Raw genomic sequence first — 22,003 nt, forward strand, 5'->3', positions numbered from 1 at the left:
TCATCCAACTGCATCATAATTAAGTCCAACTTTTGCTCCCATCGTAGGTTCAGGTAGGTTGCCTTCAGCCATTAAATCATCCATATGTGGTTCCGGCATCCTGTAAAACTCAAAAGACCTCTCACTCTCAAAATCAAGTTAGCGGGATGAGCATAGCTCAAGATCGGGTATATAAGGCTTATATATTTTTGTGTAGATTTCACAATCTTCGTCTTTGACTATTACGGGATTTGTAATCTTTGAAAAAAATCTACGTTTTATCCTTCTGCGTATGCTGAAATTGCTTCAGTAAACCTGCATATGCGAAGAATACATTCCAATGAACAACTTTGCTCGGAGTTTCTGCGTAGGAACAGCCCTTCTATGAGTTTTGAACAGAAGTCAGTTTTGACTTCAGATGACTTGTCTGACTTGCAGAGTTGCAGACTTATGTGACTTGCAGAGTATGAAGATTTGCAGAACTTGGTTGCTTTATATAGCTTGCAGAACTTCGACTTGATAGACTTGCAGAACTTGCTGAATTTGAGAAGCTTATGTGATTTAGAGCTTTGGTAAGTAAGCTTTTGAGCTTACTCAGTAAAAACGTGAAATCGCGGGGGAGGGGGGAGGGGGGAGGCGTTTTTTCTCAGGTGGCGTAAATTTCGGACATATTCAGATACCTCGCGATGAGATTTTTAGAAGCTTGAAGCTTCTTTAAGCTTTCTAAGCTTTACTACTAAGCTTAATAAGAATAAAAGCTTTTAAGCTTTTAAGCTATGGAGTCTTATCTCTGTGTATGAAGACAACTTGATGTAGGAGATATCCACGTGGTCCTCCGCCTCTGCAAGCTGGTCCTTCGTAGTATGATGATGGAAACAGAGGTTCTTGATTGCCAGGAATCCATCCGTATTGACCGTTCATGACGAGATTGACTGTAGAGCCCGATCGTTCCAGGAGCTCCACCTTCGTACAAGATGGGTAGCGATTTGAAGCTCTTAATCTCAGCTTCGCTCTGATACCACTGCTGCACAGATTGGATGTTGTACGCTTGCGTAGTGAATTCCAGAAGGTCCCCAAGAACAAAAGAACTCTACTTTTTGCACAAAATTCAAGGTGAAAAGCATGAACGACATGAACAAGAGACCAATTGGATGCAATCTTCCCCCATGTCTTGTGTGAGTGCTCCATAAAGCATGTATTTTTTGTATTAATCATCTTCAAGCTCAAATAATAGCCCAAATTACAAAATAGCAAGCTTTTAGCTTTTGAGTTTGCTTTAGCACAAAATAGGAATAAAGCTAATGGGCAGTGCCCAAAGAGTCTGGCATACCCAATACAATGTCCAAGTACAAATAACATAATCGTGCGCCCATACGCATACAAAATAATAATAAATATCCAACACCTCAATAAATAAGCGTGACAAAATATAGGCGCCATGCCTAAGGTATGCGCCCATCAAAATATAAATAATAAGTCGAATACTCGCTATCCTCCAATGCTTTCCTCCGCCACTGCTGCAAACGCCCGAAAAGGACAGGCATCCCTATCAACTTCTCGCACAAAGAATCCACTTTGTGTATGAGCCCCGATCATCAAAGTTTATGAAATCCATCGTAAAACCTCACGGAATCCACCGTGGCACGGAATCCACCGTGGCACGGAATCCACCGTGAAATATGCCTCCTGGCATCAGAGACATCATGGTAAACAATATGGATTACTTATGCATTTATCTATTCCATCAAGACCATGGGAACAAATTTCTATGGATTTTATTACTGGTTTACATAATACTAAATCTAACCATGATATGATCTAGACAGTAGTAGATAGATTTAGTAAACAAGCATATTTCATTCCATGTAAGAAAACTTTAACAACATCACAAGCAGCACAATTGTTTTTAAAAACTGTTTTCACTAACCATGGATTACCAAAAGTTATTATTTCTGATCGTGATTCTAGATTTTGTAACAACTTTTGGATTATTTTGTTTGCTAACCTAGGCACAAAAATTAATTTCTCATCTGCATTTCATCCTGAAACTAATGGACAAACAGAAGCTACTAATAGTACTATTCTAGATCTTTTACATGCTTACACTATTTCTAAACCACAGACATGGGACACACACTTGCATTTATTGCAGTTTGCATATAACAATACACCACACACATCTACAAAGAAAGCACCGTTCACCGTGGCACAGAATCCACCGTGGCACAGAATCCACCGTGAAATATGCCTCCTGGTATCAGAGACATTATGGTAAACAATATGGATTACTTATGCCTTTATCTATTCCATCAAGACCATGGGAACAAATTTCTATGGATTTTTTTACTGGTTTACCTAATACTAAATCTAACCATGATATGATCTAGATAGTAGTAGATAGATTTAGTAAACAAGCATATTTCATTCCATGTAAGAAAACTTTAACAGCATCATAGGCAGCACAATTGTTTTTAAAAACTATTTTCACTAACCATGGATTACCAAAAGTTATTATTTCTGATCGTGATTCTAGATTTGGTAACAACTTTTGGATTACTTTGTTTGCTAACCTAGGCACAAAAATTAATTTCTCATCTGCATTTCATCCTGAAACTAATGGACAAACAGAAGCTACTAATAGTACTATTCTAGATCTTTTACGTGCTTACACTATTTCTAAACCGCAGACATGGGACACACTTGCATTTATTGCAGTTTACATATAACAATACACCACACACATCTACAAAGAAAGCACCGTTTGAAGTAATTTATGGTTATAGATTGTCTACACCTGTTGCATCTTTGTCAAACAGAATTCAGAGTGCTGATGATATTGCTAGTATGCACAATACTATTTTTGATGAGGTTAAAGGCATGATTGCCAAAGCCCAGTAATCATATACCAAGGAGGCCAATAAGAAAAGACAAGCAATGAATTTCAAAGTTGATGACTATGTTTGGTTGAGAATAGAAAAACGTAGATTACAAAGTGTAGATAGACACCCAGTTGTAAAATTAGCCCCTAGATTCTATGGACCATTTAGGATCATTCACAAAATTAATGACAATGCATTCAAGTTAGAATTACCACCTCACTGGAAAATTCACAACACATTTCACATTAGTTTATTATGACCATTTAGAGGCCAATTACCTGTACACCCTATTTATGAAAATCCATCTTTGTTAGAGGAAGAAACTGAAATACTTGAACCTGAAGCTATTATAGATATTGACTTTATGACTACTAGAACTGACCGAAGATATTCTAGATATCTAGTCAAATTTAAGAACCATCTTGTAGAAGAAGCACAATGGATGCACGCTAGAGACTTAAATGCTTTCCCCACTCTGTTAGCTCCACATTGAGCTAATAGCAATTGAGGTCAATTGCTATCCCACCCCGGGGGTATGATGTCAGGAGGCATATTTCACGGTGGATTCCGTGCCACAGTGGATTTCGTGAGGTTTTACGGTGGATTCCGTAAACTTTGTTAACCGGGGCTCATACACAAAGTGGATTCTTTGTGCGAGAAGTTGATGGGGACGCCTATCCTTTTCGGGCGTTTCATTAATTTAGTGTGTACATGGGTGATTCCATAGCGGATGATTCCGTAAAATGCATATTAAATTAATAAACATTTATGAGTTTAGAGTGCGCACTCGTAATAAATTAAGGTTAGGATTGATTTCTAACCAGTTGATTTATTTATGTAGCTGAAGACTGCTAGGTATTCACTTTTGTCGGTTTAATTGTATTATTTTACTAACGATTGTGAATGCTTCAATTGATGTGTAGAGATAGCAGCAGTGGTGGAGAAAAGCATTGAAGAATACCGAGTATTCGATTTATCATTTATATTTTGATGGGCGCATACCTTAGGCATGGCGCCTATATTTTGTCGCACCTATTTATTGAGGCATTGGATATTTATTTATTATTTTGTATGTGCATGGACGCACGATTATGCTATTTGTACTTGGACATTGTATTGGGTTTGCCAGACTCTTTGGGCACCGCCCATTAGCTTTATTTCTATTTTGTGCTAAAGCAAACTCAAAAGCTAAAAGCTTGCTATTTTGTAATTTGGGCTATTATTCGAGCTTGAAGATGATTAATACATAAAATACATGCTTTGTGGAGCGCTCATACAAGGCATGGGGGGAGATTGCACTCATTTGGTCTCTTGTTCATGTCGTGCATGCTTTTTCCCTTGAGTTTTGTGCAAAAAGTAGAGTTCTTTTGTTCTTGGGGACCTTCCGACATTCACTATGCAAGCGTACAGCATCCGATCTGCGCACCACAACTAGATTCCATGTACGATTAGTAGCGAGAGAAGAAAGTTCAGCTTACATGGCCTTATGCCAATCAGAAGCATCTAGACTAGAGAGAGTGTTCTCGACTGATAAAGGATCATCATCATTAGTAGCAAGAGGAGAACTTGTTAGAGTTGAATAGGCATATTTTGGAGCAAAGGTGGAATAGGCTAATAAAGCATCCAATTGCTAAATCCGAGCATAAAGGTCAGCCAAAGAGCACAACCACAAAGAGACAGGTGTAGTAGAGTCGAAGAGGAATCCACTAGGTTGTCAATGGGTTGAGATGGTAAGGAAGGAATTAATTCAAGCAAAACAATGTGTGGAGGAGAAGAAGGTGAAGTAGAAGATGGGTGAGAAGAAGTAGGCGATGAAGAGATCCAAGCCAGAAGGTAGTGAGCATAAGGGCAGGAGCTCCTAGACATATGGTTGCGCATGGGGTGAACATTCGTTGCATAGTCAAGTCTTGTGATAGTTGTATGATAGGGTGAAGAAGACTTTAAGAAGGATGATTTGGAATGTGGCCAACCTCTCCTATAAGATCTGGATGACATGGGGACACCACTTGGAGTTGAGGAGCAGTAGCAAGTGGTGGAGGAAATGGTAATGGTAACTTGAAGGTGGTGGTAAAGGTGGGGCAGGGATAGGTGATACTGGAGGGACATGGGTAGCATGAGGATCAAATGGAATCCTCCAAGTGATACTTGAAGAGGTTGGTAAGGTTGAGTAGGATTCATGCGGATGGTCAAGTAGGGAGTTGGAGCATCTAATGGGTGGAGATTGGATTTTGCAGAGATAAGAGAATCCTCATCAAATATGACCCATTGACTAAAGAAAAAATTATTGTTATTAGAATCATAAAGCCTGTAGCACTTAAGACCATGAGGCTCACCATAGCCAATAAAGATGGCTCAAACAACATGGACTTGAAGTTTATTCTAGTCATCGGGTGGTAGAAATACATAAACAAGGGATCCAAAGACTCAAAAGGAGGAGTAATCAGTAGATGACCAAACCATGGGAAAAGGAGTGGTTTTAATGGTTCTAGAATAGGAATAATTTTGAAGAAAACATGCAATCGAAATAGCCTCCTCCCAATGGGAAGAAGGGGGCAAACCAGCAACATCCAACATACTACAGGCATAATCCATAAGAGATTGATTTTTATATTCAACAAGGACATTTTGTTGTGGATTAGATGGAATTGTGAATTGTTGTTGGATGCCATGATCCATACAATACTTTTTAAATATATGAGAGCTATGTTCACCCCCATTATCAAATTGGAGTTGAGTTATTTTATGGTTGAAGAGCTATTTCTCAACCAGCTTGTGATAGGATCGGAAGTAGTGAAGGACAAACTCACTTGTTTTATCGAGAAAGAGACTACCGTAAAATGGATAAAGTCATCGATAAAGGTTAAGAAGTAGTAATTGTGAGTTAGGGATTTTGTAGGAAGGGGGCTGCATAAGTTAGAATGTATCAACTACAAGTGGGGCGATGAGTGGAAGAAGTATGTTTAGGGTAGGGAGAATTAGCAAGTTTTCCAAAGAGACAACCTTTACATAGATGGAGTTGAGAATGAGGAGGCAAGGAATAACCATGAGCAAGCTTACAGTTGTGTATGTACACCATAGAGGCATGATTAAGATGCCCTACACAATAGTGCCATTAAAAAGTTTTATAAGGTGTAATGGAGGCATTTTCTATAGCATGAATTTCATGCACGGGTGCAAGGGTACAACCTAACAAGTATAAATGACCATGGGATGGACAATTTACCACATATGTATGGCTTGAAGGTACTCCATGTTTAATGAGACAATGGCTATGAATGAATTCAATTGAAATATGCTTCCCAATTAGTTTTGTTGACGGAGATTAGATTTTTTGCTAGATTGTGAACATAGTATACCTCTTCAACTAAGACTAGATTACCATCGAAAAGCTTGATTTGGGCAATGCCAATGCCAATGGCATTTTGCACACTATTATTGCTAAACCAAATTTCAAATGGAGTAGGTAATAAACAATAATCTTGTAGCCAATCAAATCAAGAGGTTAAGTGACACATAGATCATGTATCTAGGATACAAGTGGAAGAGGGGATGGACTCAAGGGAAGAAATGGCCATGAAGGCTAGGAAAGCATTCTTAGTAGAAGAGCCTTTAGAACAGCGAAGCTACCATCATCCTCATCACAAACATGTGAGTCAAATTCATCATAAAAAATGGCATAAGCACGAGCAAATTTCGATTTATATTTTCGCTTGGATTGTCCATGCCAATATGATCATGTTTCATGCCTTGAACACTGAGAGATGCGGCAAAAGGGCTTCGAAAAGTGGATAGGATTATGCTTGGATGTATGACGAGTAGGATTGGTTTGTGATTCAATCAAATGGTGTTTTAGATTGATAATGATGTGAATGTCCTTTATGAGGTGAGACATACATAGCAAGGGTTGTATTAGAAGTGGATGGAGATCTAATAGAAGAGCACATGGCATGTTCTTGGATGATGGTAGGGACAAGTGTAGAAATGGTGAGATTAGTGGTGGCGGTATGGGTGGTAATAGAGGGATGCCAAGATGGAGGTTAGGAAGCAAGGAGGATAGCTTGAACAAAATTTAGAAGAGATAATCTGCTTTTGTTGATCCTCCATGTGTAGGAGAAGTTCAAGACATGCACTAAGGTCTCATGCCTTCCAATCCTTGACCGCTTGAGCATTGGCTAGATCATTTGCATAAGGCATTGGTTCGGTTCCATCGACCACAGAAAGCAAGTCTTGCTTCTGTAAAATGATATCCATGGTCATGCACTTTGTCCAAAGAAAGCAAGTCTTGCTTTTGTAAACTAATATCCATGGTCTTGCACCATGGCTTGTAGTTTATCAGATAGCTTTTTCACTTTGTATATGCATGAGGATGGAGCCTGAGCCATTCTTTAGGATGTTGTCCAGATCAAGGAATCAAAGGGAGGTTGCTTGCATGGATCAACATTAGGGCCAAAAACGCTTCAAAAAATGCACTTTTGTTAATCACGGGATTAAGGAAAGGGCCAAAGAGAGTTCGCCACGTGTGCAAGAATATGGTATTCTTGTCTCCTCTTTTTTAGAGATAGTGGAGTCCATTTCGTGATTCTCTCTTCTTTTTTAGCCAAAACCCCTAAAGTCTGACATGTTTTGGAGTCCCAAAGACGTTATTTACTTACAAATCTGACAAAATACATGACAGAGATGTGATGAAATTAATAATGAGTTTTTTGAAAGTCGGGAGATCTTTCAATATTGTTTTTGGCGCCCAATACATGCTCATTTGGGTTCTGCCCTTCTCGTTTAATACACTCTTGCACAGTCTATAGCCAGGGAGTAGATGGAAATTTTGAGCCCAAAACCTTTGCTGTAAATGATTGAGTTACCATGTTGCCATCTTGCAAGGGCTCCCATAAGGTGAAAAGAAGAAAACGAGAAGATATAAAACATCACTGGAAGGGGCGTATCATTGCCTTCAAAATTATGCCCGAAGGCTGGTTTGTCAAGGTGCAACATGTTTACATGGCCAAGGATATGCACTTGCCTCCAAACGAACGTGTTCCCCAACAAACACATTGTAAGTTATAAGTTGAATAACGTATATAATTCTTTTCCATTTATGCAAGTTCTAACAAACGGTTCGTCATTGTAGATATCTTTCCGTCAACAAGTATTGAATGGCAACCTGTGGAAAGCCTAAGTGGGACTTTCCATGCCATTCATAAGGTATTGGCAGACATTATTTATGCCGATCAAACTGTGTCTTTTTATAGTGAATGCAAGGTTTTTATATATTATGCACAGTATGTGGTTTCCTCTAAAGCGGATAGGTATGGGAATATCGAAGATTTGTCATTGCCAAGTCTTTCATCTCTAAATTGGGAGATTCCTGACAAGGTAACAGTGGAGAGTTTCAAATTCAAAATATCTCAGGATATTAAAAAGTCCATGACAGCTGGAAGGATCTCAAGAAGAATACGTTTATCATGGTTTGTACCCCTCCATATCTTCGTGGCTTGCTTCAAAATAGCAAATTTACAAAGAATGAAGGTATCCTGGTTAAGTAGAAACTTTTCGGAATAGGATTTGGACAACACTATAGGGACGCATTGGAAATCTAGAGAGTGCGATCATAAAGGTGATATCTTGAGGTGCAGTGCATGCCCTCAATCCTTGGCTTTGGCTTACAGTATCCCTCGCCAAAATCTTGCTTTGGCCTTTGATTACATGCGATACAAACGAAGATTGGGTATTTGGGTTCCCTTGGATTCTGATACAGAGAACACAACATATAAACTTGTGGTGCACGTTTTTCCGCATGAAGAAGTAAAGAAGGTGAGTGTTACTTCCAATTGGAGTCTGAAAGATGTGAGGGATACCTTGGAATTGCTAGACAATACATCCCCTAGATATAAGTTCAAAGTGAATGGTGTAACAATTGGTAAAAGAGCCGAGCGCTCTTTCTTTTGTACGAGTTGTTTGTCTCCCACAATTGTGAGTTTGGGGCCTTAAGAATGAAAACTTGGCAGGAATTTATCTTAACAGACTGTCCTTAAGATATTTTTTAATGGGAACTTCATAAGCTATCGTGAAGCAAGTCGCCTTTCGAATGTGTATAAATAAAATGTACATTGCATCCGATTTACAAGTGAAAATTTTCATTACACAATGAGGTACAAAAATTGCATGAAAATGTACAAGGCCAAAATAATAAGGCTCGTGTATAAAATGTACATTACATTAGATTTACAAGTGAAAATTTTCATTACACAATGAGGTACAAAAATTGCATAAAAATGTACAAAGCCAAAATAAAATGGCTCGTGTATGCTTATGTTTGCTATTTTCATTCTTTATCGATTTCTTCAAAGATATTTTTTCTCACAGGGCCTTTCTTTGATTGTTGAAAAAATTTGACCTTTACAGGTAGTCTCCTTTCTTGGGGCTTAAGAGGGGATGGATCAAATTTAAGAGGAGAGAGCACTGGCATTCCTTTTTTCTTAGACTCTGCAGCAGTGGTCCCATTGCCTTTTCCCTTGCCCTTGTCTTTACCATTGCCATTGTCCTTACCCTTTCCCTTGACCTTTCCCTTGCTTGTGCCCTTTGCCATTGAAGTTTTGGGAGGAAGAGGGGAGTCAGGATCATACGGTGTGATTGCTTTGTCTAGAATCAGCTCGATGCATCTCTCCCTTATCCACCAAACATATGATTCAGGATAGTCTCTACACTGTAAGAATAAATGTTATAAGTTAGTGAAAAGACATCATGATAAGGGTTACACAAACATCAAATGAAATAAACTTACATTCACTCCTTCTATTTGTAACAGCTTTGAATCCACTGTTCTGCAAATGTTTGAGATAACTCTCCATCCACAAGAATGCGCATCGCTTTTCAATGGAACTTCTTGTAGAAGAAAAGTATACGGCCTTTGAGGATCAGCAAGATCCTCGTATGTTGTATCCAAAAATGTAGAAACGAGTCTACCAGCACTGCAAAAGGAAGCTTTGTAAGTTCAAAATATTATTTATAAAAGAAATCAAAGTAAGTAATTTTCTTCCAACATACATTCGTACTTGACCGTGAACACCGCTGAGAGAATTCATAAAGATAATTTCCCTTGAAAGACAATTAATGTAGATGAGACTCCAATGCCCTCTGCAAATTCATAAAAGAGGTGAGTAGAAGGGTGAAAGCAAATGAACATAAATTCTCCTCTACAGTAAAAGAAAAATACATTTCTACATAAGGGAAAAAGATGTGGTAATTTCTCACACTATCGAAGCTACGAAAAAATGGTGAAATATTAGAACCAGATTTTGCAAAAAGTCCCACAGAGAGAAGTGGATCAACAATGTATATGGTTCTTCGGATATCGAGAGTGAGAGAGGACACCAATGCCCTGCAGATAATAGCAAAAGCTATTCAATACCAATTTCATCCAAAATATAATTGAAAAGACTTAACTTATGCAACAAAAAACCTTACCTTATGCAACAAAATACCACGGAGTCAGATAGTTGGAGATCCCTTTTTTCCAACATGGGCTTGTCCTCGGGAGATATACTAAGATATTCCTCCTCAGATTCCCCAACAACATTCACAAGAATCTGCCCATACACTTTGCCCATCCTCTCGTTGTTGACGGGAGCAAGTGATGCGGCTTTCCTCTTGTAAACATCGTCTTCAGTTTCAAACACCTCCTGATTTTTTTCACTCAAGAAAGCCTCTTGCTGGGTGGCACCCCTTGTAGGGTAAAGGTCACTAACATCTTCAACATTTAGCTTTTTCTCTTTCCTGGACAATTTTGGGGGAACGTTAAGGATTTCAAAGGCTTTTTGATCATTGGAAGGCAAGGGCCTCAGGACTTTGTCAAACATATACCTCACTCTACTAATGATGCTGAAATCTTTATTCATAAGGGTGATCCTATGAGCATGGGCGGCAGCAATGTAAGCGTCGTTCATGAAATCAATAACAAAATCTTTTGTGGCCTCTTGCAGGGCAAGAATGGCTGAGAGTTGCCACTTCTTATTTAGACCAGAGACAGTTGCCACTTGAGACAATCTATCAGAGATCTCTTTAACCACCCTTATAAAAGCAGCTTTTGGAATGACATGCTGTGTAGCTCTCTGGGCTTTCCTGATCTCACTGAAACATCTTTGTATATAGAAGAACCTGGACTTCCTCTTCCTCTTCTGTGGCTTGGGGTGTTCAGTGGCTTCAGCAGATGTGGGCTCAGGTACCATTGTAGGGAATGAATCTTTCACAGGGTTAGCCTCATCCTTTGCTTCCTCAACTTCAGGTGAAGAAACATTTATGGAAGATGTAAGGACAACACCTGGTGTAGGAGGGATTTCTGTTGTAAAATGCTCTGGAGCCTGTGATGGACCAGCTTCTTCTACCCCCTTAGATTCATCAAATTTTAACTTTCTTCTACCCCCACTGTCCTTCCCATCTATATACACTCTTCTTGCAGTTTGCTTTGTCCTTGGCATCCAGAAAAGGTAAAATAACAACCAGAAGGACAATAACTGAAAGACAAACTGGCGAGGAAAGTGACGAAATGAGCAATTCCGATATGGCGCGATATGAACAAAGCGAGCAGAATGGAACAACGCCCTCGCTCCGTATCGGAGATGAGAAGACGATACGGCGCGATTAGGAGAAAACGACCACAACGTTTGCACGCCCTCGCTCCGTATCGGAGATGAGAAGACGATACGGCGCGATTAGGAGAAAACGACCACAACGTTTGCACGCCCTCGCTCCGTATCGGAGATGAGAAGACGATACGGCGCGATTAGGAGAAAACGACCACAACGTTTGCACGCCCTCGCTCCGTATCGGAGATGAGAAGACGATACGGCGCGATTAGGAGAAAACGACCACAACGTTTGCACGCCCTCGCTCCGTATCGGAGATGAGAAGACGATACGGCACGATTAGGAGAAAACGAACTCACCGTTTGGACGCCCTCGCTCCGTATCGGCACACCTCTTTTTGCTAGTGAAGAGCTCGAGAATTGAAAAGTGTACACGTCGGACAAATGACCACTTATATACCCAGGTAAATCATGACACGTGTCCGATACTGATTGTGCCACGTATCTGCATTTATGGTCCGTATGCTACGTGTCAAGTAATGACCGGTCCACTTGTTCGCCACGTGGTTTTTCGGCCACGTGTTGCCCAACGGCTACTGCCACGTGTATGACACTAACGGATACTGCCAGGTGGCATAATCCGCACCTACATAAGGGTGTGTTTCTTATCTGTACGGCTTTTTTCGGTTTCTGACCTTTGTTTCTATTGCTGATACGGCGCGAGGGTGACTGTTGGTTTTCTTCGCTTTCCTCTCTTTGCTTCGTTTTGGAGGTTCTGTAGATCTAGTCTTTTTTCAGCGTTCATTAAGCTCGTGTGACCACCTTTGTTGTGGCTCTTGCGCTTCTTACTAGGATCACCAATACGGCGCAAGGGGGCCTTTCCGTCTGAATCGTTTCTCTCTTATCGCGCCGTATCGTCAGAAGTTGGAAACATGTCTGAACCCATACAATCCAAGGTTTCTTCAGGAACTGGTAAAAGAAGAAGGCTTTCAAAAGGCTCAAGTGCATCAACAGCTGATCAGCCTGTGCATTCTTTTTCCTCTCCATCCTCTGCCACCAGTGTGAGAAAGCCAAGTACATCTCCAGGGAAGCGAACGCCAGTAGTGAGAGGTCAAGGAGTATCAGAGCTCATTGATATCACTCCATCAGAGAGGCTACTTGATTTTATGCTTCAGAATGGAATGGATCTCTCATTCTATGGAGTTGTGAAAAATATTTTTAATCCTGATTGGGAACTTGACAAAGTTCTGAAATCTTGTGAAAAATATATTATGGAGGACTTTTTGGAGTTTGAAACTCTTGCAGGTCCTTCTGTTGAAGTTGGCACAATTGACTATGTCCATATTCCCATTGGGTCAACAGGAAATGAAAAGGCAGTATTTACTAGGAAGTCCAGGGCCCATTCTATGGAGAGGTTTCATTCAACATACATATTTTGCTGCACTCATTCCAAAAATTGCAAGATGATGAGAAAATCTACTGCTTTTATTATATTCATCCTTGTCAAATACCCTATGAAAGCTGAGGAGCAACAGTTGGAAGGAGCAAAGAGTGCCAGCTTTTGCATGTTGGATGATCTGGCAGATGAAAGGGAAACAGAGGAGGTTGTAGATACAGATTTTGAGGCTTCCATTGCTGAGAATTTGGATGTTGCTCACTTCAAAGCTGAGACTATCATTGAGGAGAGCCAAGGAGATACAAACCCTCAACCTGATGAGAGTTCTCACCATATTGTTCCTTCCCTGCCATGTATACCTTTCAAGGACAAGGAGTACATTTTACTATCAGATATTCAAAAACTTTTTAATCTCAGGGAAGATTATTGTCTTGCAATTATTGCAGAGGCATCTGATGCTGCTAATGGGATAATTGACACAGAAAATGAATCAAAGGAAGAGATTCTGAAACTTGATAAAGAAACTCTAGATGATAAGTTTATTGATGCTGGTGAGGCATTCTCTCTTTGTTTTGAAAAGGCCAAAGAAGCTGAAAAGGAGTTGAGTATTACTGATGAGGACTTCGATCGCATTCAAAGCGAGCTCGGCATTTCCAATTTTGGAAGAGAGGAGTCTGAATATATTAAAGAATTGACTAACACCAATGAGACAGCATCATCAATTAATTTATGGAATCCGTTTAAATTGGAGTACGATGAAAATCAAGTGGTAAGATAATTTTGAATTTGCTTTTACACATTGGTAGGTTTACATTTCATGCTCATTCAGTATGGCTTTTATTTGCAGTTGGAGATTGCCGATACAGATAACTTCTTGGGGCGTGGCAAAGGATCGAGAGCTGCTAGTAACACCACCAAAGACATTGCACTCGGCCACTACTTGGCTAGGATTGACCCTGAATCCTTTTTTGTACTTCATAGTTGTTTCTCAGAGGACGCAGCATGGCCGATACTTTGTATTAAAGCTCTTACAAGGCTTCTAGGTTTCTCAGGATTACAATATAATGCCCACAAAATAATGTTTTTGGAAAAGACTGCAGCAATTAGGATTTTTGGCTACGATCCAGGTTACTCTGCTTCTAGAGCAGGATACTTTTTGGCGTTTTCATCCTACGCCTTAGCTGCAGACAGAACTGATGTAAAATCTATAGCTGGCTACAAGAGAAAAAAATTTATACGTTATAGAGGAAAGATTCCTGAGGAGGAAGAGAATGTGAGAGTTTTGGAAAACTAGCTTTGTATATATTCTTTCTTATATAAAAGTGCGATTGCTCATGTGTCATTGCCGTCTTTTATTTGCATTCTTTGAAGTTGTCGTCGAAAAAACCAGTTGAATAGCTCCTCCAAAGCATTGCTTTTTGTAACTCCTCCCCCATGCCTTATGCTTCGAAAATAACTTGTGCGTGCTTGATAGTGGGATTTTTCCATGCCTTGGTTGCTATAAGTTGCTAAGGGGCCATGCTCCTCCACAAAGAAAGGTCCATGAATATGAAGAATATGCTGCAATACAAAGTAACACAAATTTTATACCAATTGAAAAACCTGTCAAAATAAGCCGATATTAAATAATTATTACTTTACCAGATAAAAAGTGATATCTTTTTCTCCCCGTGCCTCTTTTATCGCCTGAACAAGCTTTGTGATTGATCTTTTGAACTCTTCCGCATATGTATATGTTGTCTTATGTTGCCTGAGGAGTTTCAGAAAAACATCAAGGTGTATCCAGACCTCCATTCTAAGAAACGCAAGCCTCGGCGTGCTTGCAACATTTGTTGTGATCTCACATAGCTCTCTCCAACACTCCCAAGCCGCATTCACCTGCTTTCCTGAGTGATTTCCTAAGAATCGTCTAGCTTTTGAGCCTCCCATAGAGACATCGGCCAAGATATCTCTTGTTTTTCCTGAAAGTATTGGATCCTTTCTTAAGTGAACTTAGCCCCCATGAAATCCCATTTTCGATAGCAATGCCTCGCATTTATCAATACACTCATCTGATAAAGATAATGGCTTACTGGAATATACGTAGTCGAGATCCAACCTGAGAAGCTTATCGATTATTCTAATCTCTGCATGCAAAGTACAAATATGAACATTCTTAAGAGAGATGGAAAGAATGGGATCCCAGATGTCTTCTATGTTTTTAAATTTACTCAAATCTATAGAGTCTCTATTTGGGGCTCTTCTTACTGGTCGCAAACTACTCCAATCTTTGGATCCAATACTTTCCATGCAATAAATGCAATGATATTTTGCATTTGCACCATTACATATTCCAAGCATACATTTGATAGTTTTCAAATCAACACTCATATGCCATTCCACATTAAATTTACCAACCCCATCAACTACCAACATTTTGCCTTCACTTTGAGACTTAATGATATTTGGAATACCTGTATGGTTGAACAACCATTTCAACGTTTGATGATTTTCAATTGGTACCTGGGCTGCACCAATCCACCAAATCTCCATCTCGGATTGGATCTTATGCAATGGAGCTTTGCCCTCGCCATTGCCATGGTCCAATGCCATGTTCATGAGGCAAATGCTAATTCTTTCCATCTTCTGTCTCTTTTGAATCTGTGCTTCATCCAACTTCAAGGCAAACTTTAGAACACCATAACTTTCTTCTACTGTGATTTTATACATGTGAACCATTGCAATTTGCACCTTTTTTAGATCAACCCATATATTGTTAAACTCATTGTAATAAAAAATTGCCTGTTTTTTTTGTTTTTCATAGGACATAGACCTTTCGATGTGAAAGTAATCTACAAAAACATGTGGAATCTTGCGATTCATGGAAATTCTTGCAGTGGAAACTGCAAGGGCTCGGGGCAATCCAAATATAGTTACCCTATTGCGTTTAAGATTTTTAAACCATAATCCAGAGATAGCACGGTAACCTTTTCGACTTATACCCACAGTATCGCATGTCTCTACGATTTCATTTGCTTTCACTGTGCCTTTTAAATCCTTCACTAACTCTCTCAGAGTTGGACCTCTCAAATCCACATTTTCTGGTGACTTAAGAATCCTCAAAATGTCTTTCTTATTCATGGTTTCCTTCAAAAGTTTGATTCTTTCCTCATTCTCTCGGATATTTATGCCTAATATGTTAGAGACATATTTCTTTGTAAGATTTAGTCTCCTTTTCTTTGCTCTCTCACACAAGCTGCTTATATTTTTTAACGGTCTCTTCCTCTCTCTAAATCCTACTGGAGTTTCTCTCAAGCGTATTAGCTTATTCTGCAATGAATTATTAACATTTTTCAAAATATCAATCTGACTTGTCAACTCTAAAATTTTTGTTTGTGTAGTTTCTAGTGCTTTTTTCATTTCGTGCACTTGGGCTATATATGTGTAAGATGCAGAGTATAACCTCATACAGTAGCCAAGCATTCCATTATAACATTCTCCAGCATATCTTATATAGTCATGGACATTCAAAAAAGGAGGTGGTTTACCTGTAGAAGGATCCCTGGGATAGATATTTCCATCTACCCACAAATCTATATACTTCATTCCTTGTGTTCGCAACCTGTTGGCTTCAATCTCATCTATCAATACTCGATGATGTATACTTCTCCAAGATGTGTAAGTCGGATCTAGCTGAATAGATAGCTTGTATTTACGTGTGCTTGCACCTGTGTTATTTGAAGTAGTATTGCTAGACATTCTAGCAAATGAACCGAGCAAGAATCTCACAGTGATAGAAAGCAAGTGCAGCAAAAGGAATGGTAAAAGAGAATAGTGTATAGAAAGAAAACGCGGGAGCAAACAAATGCGAAGTTCGTACGAAAATCTCGAAAATACAAAATCTCTCGAGTTCCAAGACAATAAACGGCCGAAAAGGTGACCCCTGACCTAGATTAAAAGATGAGGGCAATTAATGGCCGACCTCTTCAATGAACCAAATATTCTCTCATTAATCACATCTGGACAACCAAATTTAGAGGTTTTATTCTTCCTAAACCTCAACTAATTAGCAACTTAATCACTTTCTTACAAGTGCCATTTTTGAAGCGTTTTTGGCCCTAATGCCTATGCGGGGTTGGACTCCTATGTCTAGGCTAATACCATGAAGAAAAATAGAAGAGGAGAGAGAGATCACTATACAAACAGAAGAGAATTCAATTAATTATCATGTTGCCATGAACAACCAGTGATACATCATGAGGCAACCCTTTTGATTCTGGTCGTAGCCTTTCAATTAATCAATTACATTGTTTTAGTTGAATAGTTAATTTTAAATTAAATACGTTGGTTTTATTCCAACAGAATAGCCCATCAATATGAGCCATGGGAGTAGTATTGTCACTATAAGCACAAATAGTGGCACTTAGGCAGGTCCGCACTCTCCCTCTAGTTCTTCAACCACTTCCTCATGTGATGCAGTACTTCATACAACAATATTCTTTCTAACCACTACCTCCCGATGAGTTTGCAAAGCATTCCATATACAAGAGTACCAAGATAAAAATACTCCAATTTCAAGCTCTATTTCTAAAAGTGGTTGCCAGTCATTTCGTGATAGTCCATCCCTGATTCTAAGAGAGATTATGAAATACAGTATGGATGGCTTTTTTTCCTTCCCATCTCAAGATAGACTTCAAACAAATGTTCTTTTGAATGGCATTGTCCTTGTGCGAACTACAACTGCTTCTATTGAGGTTATAGTAGGGATGCAAGTATTAGCGCTAGTATATATACTAGCGTTCCCCGCGTGTGGAACGCTAGGCCGCTTCACGACAGCTTCGCTACCTCAAAGCAACGAGTGAAGTAGCTTTGCTATCACACGTCAACTTCGCTCAAGAATCCATTTCTCATCTTTCTCTTTCCTCTTTTTCCTCTCTCTCTCCCCCCTCCAAATTCCCTATGTCTAATTCTCTCTCTCTTTCTCTGCCTTCTATTTTAGTTTATTTTTCTCTTCTCCTGGTTTTCTCTCTCTCTATTCTCTCCCCTCTCTCCTCTCTCTCTCCCCGCTTTTCTTGTCTCTCTTTTTATTCTCTCCCTGTCTCCTCTCTTTTTCTTCTCTCTCCCTCTCCCCTTTTTTCCTTTTTTTTCTTCTTCTCTCTCTCTCTCTCTCTTTCTCTCTCTCCTCTCTTTTCTTTCTCTTTTTCTCCTCTATTTTATCTTTTCTCTCCCTATAATTCTCTCTACATATTCTCTCTCTCTCTCCTTGCTCCATCCACCCTGTCCCACCCCCTCTTCTTTCACTTTCTTCCCTCCCCCTCAGTCTCTCTTAAAATATGTAAATTTTATCTTTTCCCTATATATAGTTCTCTTTATATTTATATTCTCTCTCTTCTTCTCCTCTCTCTCTCTCTCCGCCCCCTTTTCTTCTTCTCCCCTTTCTCTTAATTTTCCATTTTTTCTTCTCTTCTTCTCTCTCTTTTAAATTTAATATTTTTCTTCTCTCCTCTCTCTTTTAAATTATATATTATCTCTGTCTCTCTCTTCCCCCTCTCTCCCTTTCTCTTTCTCAAAAAATAATCTTATAAAAAAAAAAAAGACGGGCCTCACCTCATCAAGCAAGCAGGATCCGGTCTCCGAAAAGGGGTCAGAGAGCTCGCGAGGAAAAGAGAGCAATGGATGAAGTAGCGAGAGCTGAATGAGAACGAAAAAAGATGAAGGCATTGCTCTCTCGGTCTTCTGCACTTTCGGCTCCATGCTTAGCAAGGAACAGAGAGACAAGCCCAAGGGCTGCAAGAAAGTTGCCATTTTCAGAGAAGAAGGGAGCCCCAGAAACAACAAGAGTTGCGAAATGAACGGACTTCGCAAATTATGAAGAAAAACTGGCAAGGTCATGTCTCGAAGCGAGGAGGAGATCATCGTCTTCAAATCTTTGAAGAACAAAGGCAAATGCATGCTTACTTGCATGATCAGATTCAGACGAACCATTACAAAATGGCATCATCAACCATCTCTGCATTGCCTTTCCTCAAATCTACTTGTCTTGTCCAGAGGGTAGGATAATAGATAAGGGGTATTTTCTTTTGCTTACCTTTCGTGATAAAAGTGAATTCATCTAAGCACAACTATAGAAAAGAGACAGGTTATACGTTTTGAGAAAAGACTGTTGAAAGAGGGATAGATTTTTTTTCCCTCGAGTCATAGGATCTGAGATTATTTGCCTATTGGCGAGTTCGAGAGATTATGCTTCTTGCTTCGGGTCTTGGATCTTGAAGACCTAGACAACTTAGGAAATCATGTAGACAGGGCTGAAAATTTGGTGGGATGACATATTTCATGAGGTAAAGATGTGTTGGAAAAAGTTGTGTTCATAGTCTTTCTTGGAACATCTTGGGATTGAAATGTTAGGGGTCATAGATTGTGCTTTCCTCTTGGTTTGTGTGTGATGAGGAGCATAGAAAATGTTGCTACCTTAGAACGAGGAGAGGCAAGAAGTCCTCTAGGGCCTAGGGTCATAGTGCTTGGAGTGGGTGGTTGGTGATACTAAGTTAGCCTCTTTGAGTCTTCTTGACTATTTGCATGATAAGTAGCCGTATTCAACTATTCATTATAAGGAGAGAAGAGGTACCCTTAGAAGTAGTCATTTAAGATAAGTTACTCGAGGAGTGTTCGTAGTACTTGATTGTTGAAGTTAAGGACCTTGTCAAATTTAAGGAGAACCTTAAGAGGAGAGAGTTGGGCTACTAGAGCTTCATCACTAAGTGAGGAAATAGAGGGTAGAGTTGTGCTATTAGAGCTTCACCATGTTGAGTGAGGAAATAGAGGCATAGATGAGATGAGTTGTACCATTTTAATCAAATTAAGAGAACGTTGTCTTCTTGAGTCATTTGTCCTAATTATTGGTCTTGTTGAGATCGAGCCCAAGCAAGTTGACTCTAGCACTAAGTCACTAAACCCTTCTAGTTTTCTTGATTGTGCATGCTAGTGAGGGTTTTCTCTATTAGCAAGCGGTCGTTAGCATGTATAAAATATTTGAGTGGGCCTTTTTCAACACCACTTCAAAGTAGGTTATGGACAAGTAATTTTCTTGTAATAAGTAAAGTACCAAAAAATGTTGTATCAGAGACTTGTTTTGCTAGTCAAATGCCATTAAAGGAAAATAATCATTTACTATCCATGGGCTTAGTTCCAATTTACACAAAGGGTAAATGAAAACTAGAACTTTTAGATAGCATGCAATATCAAGATTTTAGATTATTACATTTGAGAGTACATGATTATCCATCCAATATCACAAAAAAATCCTATATGTTATTAACATACAAATTCCACACGATCCTCCAAATATACATGTATCAACACTCCCATAAAAAAAGAATCAACTTGATAGTCCATTTTGCCCTTTTGATCTGCATTTATTGCATCACACAATCTCTTACAATGTCAATTTGAGTAAAACTTTTAAGGAAATACAAGCATACAATTTCAAAGTGCACCAACATGATGCATGCACAAGCATTGTGAGGGGAGAGATAAGGTAGTTCGTGCTTTCATATAAATACAAGTATATAATTTGAAGGGGCACATATGAAGGTTTTCGATCTTTCACTGGTTTACGTCAATTTGCTAATAAAGACATGCAACAAATTCATGTTATGGCTTTTCAAGCATGTGTGCAAGTGTCTTACTTTTTAGTGCTATCTCTAATGCAGGCTATCAAAATGGGCATACTAAGTGGCTTACGTGTGTGGGGCTAATTTCAAAGTAAAACATGGTGTTCATTAGTCTACTAGGGCCATATTTTTCATATTTCATGAATCCCCTTACAACGAGGGCATTGAGGAGATAAGCTGGAGATCATTACAAAGGTATGGCAGTGCATGCAGACTGTAGGGACCATGGTAGAGTGACTATGGTTAACATAGTTCATCATCTCTTCTAAAGGCATTCCTTTCCTAGTATGTGGAGTTTCATTATCCATGATAGCATGTACCTCATGATGACAATTTGGCAGCCCCATTCGAATGAGGTTATCCCCTTGTGACAATGTTGATGCCTTCCGTGGATCATTAAAGGTTCGAGTGTGGGTAGCCCAATCCATATAGTACACTTCACCTGACTGCAGCAGCAATGAAGTAGGCAAGTTATTATCCCTAGGATAATGGTTAATGAAGCCTTATGTACACCTAACTAGACATTTACAGAGGGCAGCATTAGCTCCCCCATGTTCACTTATTGCTTCCATGTTCACCGATATAAGTGAGGCTTGGCATGCCATCTGATTGTCCTCTATACATTCTATAGACACGAGAGATGATTGATGGCTCATGGTGGCAGAGGGCCGGGTGGGGGGGGTCAATGATGATGGACACTTGAGAAAAAATAGCAGTCATGTAAGCTGTAAAGAAACACGAGAGAGAGAGAGAGAGAGGCATGCCTGCAGGTCCAAGCATTGTTCCCAGCCTGGAGGTAACGGAGCTTGAGAGAGCAGATCAACCCATTGATTCTGTCGCACCTGCGCGGGGTGATCAAGAGGAGGAGGAGGAGGAGGATGTTGCTGTTGTTGAGACAGGGTTGCAGCAGCGGCTTGATGATCCTTCCACTCTCTTTTCCTCTTCCTTTCGCCCCCTTCTCCTCCCCCTCCTCCTGCAGTTGGTGGCGGCCATAGCCATCTAACTTCTTTATCCTTTGCATTCTCCATTGCGCTCTCTCTCTCTCTCTCTCTCTCACTCAGAAATGCCAGTGCTTGTTGGTAGGAATTCACTCCCCCCAGCACAAATACGAAAATGCATTACCCATTTTCTAACGAATACTCACTCTTCCGAATGACATTTTAACCCCTCCCAACGGATACCCAAGCCTTCTCTTCGAATACCCATTGTATGTTCGCCCCTTTTTTATTTTAACACGGAAAACATAATAATAAGAGAACACTTGGGTTACTTGCATATATGTCGTTTGGGGGCTTGATTTCACAGGCTTCCTCAGGACTTCTTTGCATTGGAAGTTGATTTCTTACCCATGCTCATGAACCATCTCAGCTTACTCTTCACCCTCATCCATCCATCCATCCATTGGCATAGCCCATCGTATGCTTTGGGGTTTTTTAAATGTGGTCAATGAACTATATGGTTATATAAATGGTATTTACAACATCTGGAAGGATGAGGCATTTCCACTTAGGGAAATATTAGA

General features: G+C 39.7%; 1 protein-coding gene across 1 annotated transcript; it reads right to left on the minus strand.

Moving 5' to 3' along the window:
• Positions 1-9,169: 9,169 nt before the first annotated feature.
• LOC148008941 (uncharacterized) lies at positions 9,170-21,618 on the minus strand. The gene is made up of 5 exons (XM_087673886.1): positions 21,246-21,618; positions 20,802-20,927; positions 9,900-9,989; positions 9,637-9,823; positions 9,170-9,558 (listed from the first exon to the last, which is right to left on the minus strand). The coding sequence occupies exons 1-5, from the start codon at positions 21,500-21,502 to the stop codon at positions 9,178-9,180; spliced, it is 1,041 nt and encodes a 346-aa protein (XP_087530012.1). The 5' UTR covers positions 21,503-21,618; the 3' UTR covers positions 9,170-9,177.
• Positions 21,619-22,003: the final 385 nt, after the last annotated feature.

This window comes from Lygodium microphyllum, unplaced genomic scaffold (genome assembly GCF_053477565.2).
Source record: "Lygodium microphyllum isolate KBCC unplaced genomic scaffold, Lygodium_microphyllum_v1.1.10 scaffold_44, whole genome shotgun sequence".
Lineage (NCBI taxonomy): Eukaryota > Viridiplantae > Streptophyta > Polypodiopsida > Schizaeales > Lygodiaceae > Lygodium > Lygodium microphyllum.